Below are 8,810 nucleotides of genomic sequence, written 5' to 3'. Positions count from 1 at the left end.
GAAGTTCTAAATAGGATTGGGCATTGTCTCAACTATTCATGCTTGGTGGAACTCGAAACATCAACTGCCGAAGCCATCCAAGAGAGGAAAGAAGCTTGCCCTAATGACACTTTGGCAGGAGCTCCAATGGGACTCGCATTTGACAACTATGATGAGATGACACAGACATTTCCAGGAGCAATACACTGCATGATACAATGGGAATTCTGTATCAGAATTTGCCAGGAGATTGTACCAACAGTCAACAGAGTAATGAAACACCAACACCAGTTAGAAAGACAATACCAAGAGCAAAGAAAGCTGTCATGAAGAGGACTCTCACTGTTGCAGACACATCTCTTGCCCCCTATTTTGGTGTCCCCAAAATAGTGAATTTACCTATAAGAACACATCCATTTTTACCCTACCTGATGCTGCAATCACTGCAAGATATCTGGACCTCATGTGGATGATAAACCACGCATTTGAGATTGATGTTTTTCCCATGTGGGTTGGCTTCAATGCCATCTCCTACAAGGATCAGCTACCAAAACAGGAAGTGAGATACGTGCCAAACCTTAATGAGCCCTTCACCGGCTTTTCGGTAGTGCAACAAACCCTTTGTGTGCTGAAGAATGCAACCAGGAGTATGGACTGGTTACATATGACCTTGCAGCAGCAAGACCAGCCGTGCAAATCCAGGCTACAGAATCTCCAACATTTGACAATGTTTTCTTCATGACGGGTGCTTTCCATATAGAGATGGCGTTTTTCAAGGCAATTGGAGCACTCATAGCAGAATCAGGAGGACCGGACATGCTTACAGAGACTGGCGTCCTTACGCCAGGTTCTTTGATTGGGTTTCTCACAGGAAAACACTTCAGCCAATACAAGAGGCCCCATCCTCTACTTGGCCTTGCCTTCGAAAGCCTGCATTTCAACGCCTGCCTAGAGACGTGATTACACAGAAGAGCTTCATACCCTGATATCTACTGTGAAAGCAAACACCAATACAGGAGAACATGGGTTTGAGCTGGTGATCAGTACAGATCTTTTTGAGAAGTGTTCGAAAGAGTATTCTGAATTCCCCAAGGCAACCGTATCAGGAGCTCATGGATACACTGCAAAGTTCTGGATGATGTATGTGGAGTACATTAACATATTTCACCAGCCTGAAAGAGCTATCCAGACAAATATCATCGAGCTCTTTGTCTTCACACTGACACCAATCATTGACCTGTTCTTTGCCACAGGCCACATCAACTATTCCCGCTGGTTAACAAAATACCAATTGGACTAACTGAATATTAATGAGACTCATCCCGGCCTTAGAGAGATACTTAATCAGGGTGTATTCACAGTGTGACTGGCAGAACATGATTTCAGCAGAATTCCTGTGGATTTGACACTGGAACAAACTGTCAATGCTGACGCCACATCTTGACTGACAGGATTCACCTCTTTCACTAATGACCACTTCACTCGCCTCAGATGGATGGTAACAAAGGCAACCCAAGCATCGTTCATTAGTCAGCTGCAAGAGATGACAGGATTGATCAGCAAAGTAGATGTCACTACAGAACTTGGGCCAAGACAAAATCAACGTGACAATGAGAACCTTCAGAAAATTATCAAATAAATCTTAGATATGAACAATCCATTTGAAACCCAGGAAGCTTTAGAGGTATTGTATAATATTTGCACAGGAAAAGGTACCAATGATGAAATCCGTGAAAGCCTCCTCAATGTACCAACCAAAGGAAAAGTCAGACACAAGGAATTCATCCAGGCTTGTGTGAGTGATCCAAACAAGTTTGAAAGTCCAATAAAGAAGGAAAAGCTGAAAACCTTTGTAGATGGCTGTGCAAGCAATCGTCAGACAAAGGACACGAAAGTTGCAGCCCTTAAACGATCACATGATCTGATGGGACATCTCCTTGTGCTGTCCACAAAGAAGAGACTTGACATGTAGCATATTCTCCAGTACCCATTGATCCCAGTACCTCTGTCCTTGGCCAGCCCTGAAGAAGTAATGGCAAAGACCGATAAGAGTGCACTATTTAATATATTGGAGAGTAAAGTGAAAGGTCTCAAAGAGCAGCCAAAGGAAGTCAGTGATTACATCATAGATGGACAGTTCCTCTTACATACCTTGCCACCAAATTTGCCTGCCCCCAACATATGGAGGGTTGCCAGAAGGATTCTTACCTAGAGTTTAACAACGTCAGCCAAACACATACACATATCCTTTGATGACTATCCACAGCCTTCAATAAAGGACACTGAAAGGAACAGGCGGGGATCTGATGACAGAACCTTCGTCATCACAGGCAAGACTCTTCATATGACAACACTTCTGGGGATCATGAAGTTTTCCTAGATGTCCAAGGGGATTGTTATAAGTTCCAGGTGACAGAGGTATGATACAGCGAAACACAGTGGATGGATTAAAGAGCAACCATGAAGAGGCAGACACAAAGATTTGTCTGCATTCCTTATCAGCTGATCATGAAAATGGACACATAGTGGTCAGGGCATCCGACACAGACATTGCAGTGATATTATTGTACCACTGAAATAGATTTCAGTCAACATTGTGGATGGATATTGGAACAGTTTCAAAGAACAATCATTGTTACATCAGCCTGATTGCAGTATGGAAGGGACTAGGACCAGATCTTTGTGCAGCGTTGCCAGCTTTCCATGCCTGCACGGGATCAGACTATACATCCTCGTTTGTCAGAAAAGGGAAGGTCAGGCCTCTCCAAACTTCTAGAAAAGTAATCTGACTACCAGAAGACTTTCAGAGTAATGGCAATGAGCTCTAGTTTCTAACAGGACAAAAGAAGCTCTTCAGAGGTTCACAACCACAATGTATGGAGCTGAGGATAGAGCAAACACTAGGCTGAATGAATGGAAGTATGAGAAGTTCATGAAGTCATATGGACCAAAGGGAAATGGAAAACATCTACTAGCCAATTTGAAGAGCATAGATGCAAGTGGACTACCACCTTGCGAAGATGAGCTCAATCCTCGCATTTAGCGTGCCTCCTTTGTTGTCAACATCTGGACAAGAGCAGATCAAACTCATATAGAGAAGCATCCCTCTGAAGAAAATGGCTGGCAGTTGGTTGATGACCATCATAAACCAGTTTGGTTCGAAGGGGAGCAACTCCCTGAATGCCTTATCCCAGAGACAGAGGACTTGGAAACATTAGATAATGATGAGGACGACGACATGGACATTGCATCTTCAGATGAAGATGGGTGTTGCGATGAGGATGACTAGAATCTTGTTACAGAAAGGCAGGCTAAGATTATAATTAGCTATGCCAGTAAATACTGGTTGAACTCATGATTATAAGCATATTCACATACCTTTTTTCCTAACACACACACACACACACACACACACACACACACACACAGAGAGAGAGAGAGAGAGAGAGAGAGAGAGAGAGAGAGAGAGAGAGAGAGAGTGTTTGTGATTCATCAGCAGTTTTGATGTTTCATCTTATAAACTTTAGCAATAGATTTATAGCAAATATGATACATGTATGAGTATACTAATTAATATGAGTATGTCTATCAAAAGTCAGTTTTAATTTCAGAGAGCATAATCACTTACAAATAGACATGTCAGTGCCCAGTCATCCACTGTAGCAGCATATTGTTAGATAGCAACGTTTTACCATAATATCTATTACTACTACTACCTTGCAAAATGTGTGAAACATTAGACTTAAAAAACTAATAATTCATGAGTTAGATACATTAGATTTCCCATGGAAGAAAATTATATCATTCCTCACCTGTCTCAACCAACTCTCAGTAACCTCTCAACAATGGGCAACCTTCAAAGAAACCAGTGTGTGGATATTGCAAAAGAATAGGGCACCATACTGAACATTGCTATTTCAAGGCTGAGAGCCAGCCAGAAAATCCCTCTAAGTCCTCGAAAGGGACAATGCTCCAAAAAGCCACGTATGGCTCTTGGACGAAAAGTAAAGGGCCTGCTCCCTCCAATGGGACAGTGCCAAGCAAAGAATATAGCAAAAGTTATTGCCCCATTTGCAATGCTTATGGGCACTCCACCCAATGGGCAAAATGCCCTAATAAATAAAAAATGCCCGCCATTGCTTTGGCAGTTACAAATTATAAGTCTTTGGGCCCTAAGGCCGAAGTTCTCATATATGTGGCACCTCCTCGAGGTTGCTACCCTGCAGACGTGTCAAGGCATCTGATGACTCTGGTGCATAAATTTCCCTCATAAGGAAGACAAGGTTCCCTATGGAGCTAACATTACCTGGCGTAGATTCATCACAATTGAGGGCATCAATCAATTTAAAATGATACTTTCTACTGTGCAGTTGAGAATCATGAGACCCATAAATCCAAAATCTACAACCTTGCCATAGGAAGCTACATTCCTGGAGGTTATGACATCCTCCTGGGACAAGACTTCCAGTCTCCATCAAAATTACTGGAATCCTGGGTTCCAAGCCCCGAAGTTATTCATTAGGTATGAGTAATTCTCATAAGCCTCCATTCATTCCACTACCAGTGCCACCTGAGTACTCTGTGCAGTGGCCACCTCCATCCAAGCAGATTTCAAAGCCCAGTCCTCTGCCAGGCCTTGCCCCAGTGCCAGTGCCAAAGCACCCAATAGATACCCCTCCTGGAGATCCAACAATTGGCTCTCAGTCTCTGCCAGTGCCACTTGAGTGCACTGAGCAGTGCCAAGCTCCATCCATCCTGGACCGCAAGCAATCTCCAAATCCTATACCAGTGCCTGACCCTGCCTTAGTGCCAGTGCCAGAGCACACCCCAGATCTCCCTTCAAGAGATCCCAATCAGGATCCCCCTCTTCTCTCGTCCTGGCTCCGCTACCAATGCCTTTAAGAGGGATGGCTTTTTCCGACCACAGTGGAAGCTCACTAAGGTGCGGCCTTGCAACCTGTGCCTGAGCTGGCCATTGCAACCTGCAGGCTTCCCACTTCCACCAGAACATCTTCCTCTCTTTCTCAGTCCTCCACAGATGTGAGTATGAGTAAGGATTGGTTGTGTGTTTGGTTTTCAGAATGTCTATGAATTCTGTTGCTGATCTTGTGTGTATTTCATCGTTATGTACGAGGTGATTATGTCGTTCAGGGTCTTAGCTACTTTGATCTGTGATATGATTGGTCTGAGTGGGTTGTTGTTTTTGTTTTTACTGAGCCAGAACAATATCCTGTGCTAAAGTCTCCCACAATGTCCAGGAAAATGTTTTCATGGCATTGTGTGTTAGCCTCCTTTGCTAGTCTTGCCATTTTTTTCTTCAACTGGTCTGTAGGGCTTTTGTGGAGCTTAATGAATTTTGTGATGTCGTTTAACATGTTGTCTTCTTGGCATGTTCTTGTCTGTACATTAACACGTTCATAACTGTTTTGTCACCTTTACTTATATTTATGTTCTCGTTGTTTTTAAGTTCTTCAGCAGCTTCCTTTAAACTCGTCAATGTCTTCCTTTGGTTGTGTCCCAATGTCTTGCTGGCCTCTCCCAGTAGCTCTTCAGTGCACCCGTCATCCATGTCGATTTTGCCCTATTGTTCCATTTGTTACAAATTGTCCATCAGTTTTTCTATGTTTATTCATTTTTCCTGTTTATTTGTACTTCCAATGTAATGGCAGTTTAATCAGTAGTTCAAGAATTCTTTTTGGTCGTCGGTGAGTTCTATTTTTGTCAAGATGATATAGCTGTCTTTTAGTTGTTCATTCCTCACTCTCCCACCATATAAGTCATGTAGTTTCTTCGAGTGTCTGGTGTTTAAGATTGCCTCGTGCTGTCCTATTTCCATTCTAATGGCGTTCTCAATGTGCTGCTGTTGTTGTTCATCGGCAAGGTTGCATATGGTCTCCCATCCATCCCTCTTCTCTTGTTGCAATGCTCTTAATTTGCTGGTGATGTCTGTGATCCTCCGTTGGAGAATTTCTTCTATCTCCTTCCTAGTGCGTCTCTGCTTACCACTATTCTTTATGTTTTTCATGCGGAGTTTCTCTCTCTCACAATTTTTGTCGTAGGTGATCACCTTTGGGGCATTGGCTTCTCTGATACAGACTTTTTTTATATTTCCTGACTTGTCTTTTTAATACTTCTTCAAAGTTCTGGATGAGTAGACAGAGTTGTGGTGTGTTTTCCATTTATTTAAAATTGCTACGGGCCGTTTCACCTGAATATCAGGCTTTTTCAAGCAAAACTAGTACATTGAGATCCTCCCTTTCTATTTATACCAAGCCATCGGCTGTAAGTGGATTATGGGAGTTGCTGAAGCTATTATTTACAATGTTTAATTTCCAATATATTAGGGTGCCAGCAGTTAACAAAATATTTACATAATGTGTTATTACATAGTATATGATGTTATAAGTAATAGTTTTATGTTCTATTTCTATTTCTTATGTTTCTTATGAAATTATCAATTTCTTCGGTTGTTGTGGCATTTGGATTTGGGTGTGTCGCTGTTCTCCAGGGGTGACCTTGACCCTGGTTTCTGGACCATGCTGAGGGTAAACTTCTTTCAGCCTCTGGCTATGTGTTTAAACTAGGCTTATTTGTGGCTATGCATACCACTTCTGTGATTGTTATGTCCCAATATGAATTGCATTTGTATTTTATTTTAGTGTTGTCTACCAAGCCTTGTAGCAATGTTTTTTTGTCAAGTTTGTCTGTATAGTGTTGGAAAATGTCTCCTGCGTTTCTGTGTGTGACTAATCTCCATCTGAGGAGATTACTCTGGAACGACTACATTCCTCCTCAGGCAAATAAATTCATAAACTGCATTGGTAGTCATCTCCTTCAGTGTGGGAGTACATGTACTATTTCTCATTTCCTGTGATGCCAGTAAGTGGGTTTTGCAGTATACTCATATGTTTATACAGTATAAGGGGCTTGTGGTTTGACGTTCTTCCTAATAATCTTCTTGATTATGTTACTGCTGTTGTTATATTCATTGTTAAAGTTAGGTTGGTAGTATATTGTTATCTGTTCTCCTGTCTTCTGTTCATATTGGTCTGTGGTGGTGCCTTGCTTGTAGTATTAGTAAAAAACTTGATTGTATCATGTTGGCTTTGAATCTGTTGTTAGTGAGTAGCTGTTGTATTCTGTCTAATTCCAGGTGTGTCGATTTCACATTGCTTCTCGCGACCAAATTACTACTAAGACGTGCATGTCTCTCTATAGCTGTAGCAACTAATGACTTAATCATATCATTACAACATGAAGGTATCAACAACAAATCCAATGCACCCCGAACTGGATAACCAAACAATGCCTCCACCGGTGACACACCAATTGTGTCACTAAACATTGTATTTATACTAAGTCTAACCACATCCAAATATCAATCCCAATTAATATTGTTTCCACCCACTATTACTCTAAAAGCCTCCAGCACTTTCTTATTGGCTTGCTCACACAACCCATTAGCCTCTGGTGTATACAGAAGAATATTTACTTTCTGTATCTCCATAACTTCTGCAAGACACTCTAATGTTCTATTTGGAAATTCTCTCCCATTATCACTAAGTATCTCCAGGCCCCCATTTCTACAAATATACCCATGGAAAAATGTCACTGCCACATCATCCGCCATCTTATTCTTTAACAAAAAATCTCCATGAACCTCATTAACTCATCTATAATCACCAGCAGGTGCGTATGTCCAAACCCTGACTCACAGAAGTTTGTCAATAGATCCATATGAACTGTCTGAAATGGCATACTACGGATAGGAAAAGACCCCAATTTACATGACGTAACCCTCACCGGTTTCCATAAATTACACACTGAACATCCCTTCACAAAAGTATGCACCAAAGAAAACATATTTTTCCACAAAAATTTATCATGTACTTCTGATACGTCTTCTCAGGCCCCAAATGTGGACTACCAAATTTTTAATGTACTATCTCTGAAACAACTGAAATCAACTCCTTTGGCACCACAATCTGTGTTGTATCACCTTTATCCTCAATACTCCTCAACTTATATTTAATTCTCCTCACCAACAAATTACTCTTTAACTCCAAACCTGAATAAGGCAATCTATAACCCTTTCTCACTAATTCACCTCTAAGGAACGCCTTTGTGTCCTCTAAACCCCATCTTCGCCTTGTTTCTTCCCTACCAAACTAATATCCCAATCCACACATTTGCCAGTTGCATTACACACATGCTCACCCTCTGTATCCACAAAATTCCTATTAAGACCACCTACTACCACATTATGTTTACCCTCAATGTATGTAAGCTTAGCATCAAAATCCCTAATTGGCAAAAACCACCTAGCCCTCTTAGGAGACAGATCAGGCTTATTAAAAAGATCCAACAACGGCTTATGATCCGTAAGAACTTCCACCTCATTCCCCATTAGTAACATCTTAAAATGAACCAAACTAGCCACTACTGCAAAAGCCTCCTTATCCACCGTCACCATTAGCTTTTCCTTACTCCCTCGTGTCTTGAACTTCCTTCTATAAAAAGCTATTGGATGCAGTTTACCCTTAAATTTCTGCATTAAACAAGCACCTACCCCTTCTTGACTGGCATCTGTTATTAATGTGAACGGTAAAGAAAAATCAAGAAACCTCAAAACTTGAGGACTCATTAAAGCCTATCTGCTGAGCTTAACTCCATGAGTATTGTACACCATCTCTCAAAACATCCGTCAAAGCTGCCAACAACATAGAGAACCCTTTCATGAAACTAAGGAAAAACCCCGCCATACCCATGAACGAGTGGGTGTTTTTCTTAGTCTTGGGTGTAGCAAAATCCGCAATTGCTTTGACCTTCTT

General features: G+C 41.5%; 1 protein-coding gene across 1 annotated transcript; it reads left to right on the top strand.

The window, feature by feature from the left end:
* Nucleotides 1-4,503: 4,503 nt before the first annotated feature.
* Nucleotides 4,504-4,881, top strand: LOC136842254 (zyxin-like). The gene has a single exon (XM_067109546.1). It carries the CDS (start codon nt 4,504-4,506, stop codon nt 4,879-4,881), a length of 378 nt encoding a protein of 125 aa, XP_066965647.1.
* The last annotated feature ends 3,929 nt before the right edge of the window (nt 4,882-8,810 follow it).

This window comes from Macrobrachium rosenbergii, chromosome 2 (assembly GCF_040412425.1).
Source record: "Macrobrachium rosenbergii isolate ZJJX-2024 chromosome 2, ASM4041242v1, whole genome shotgun sequence".
Taxonomy (NCBI): domain Eukaryota; kingdom Metazoa; phylum Arthropoda; class Malacostraca; order Decapoda; family Palaemonidae; genus Macrobrachium; species Macrobrachium rosenbergii.
This window is presented reverse-complemented; position numbering and strand designations above follow the sequence as displayed.

Excerpts from the sequence above, each read along its gene's own strand:
- LOC136842254 (XM_067109546.1), top strand. The coding sequence starts at position 4,504 with ATGAGTAATTCTCATAAGCCTCCATTCATTCCACTACCAGTGCCACCT.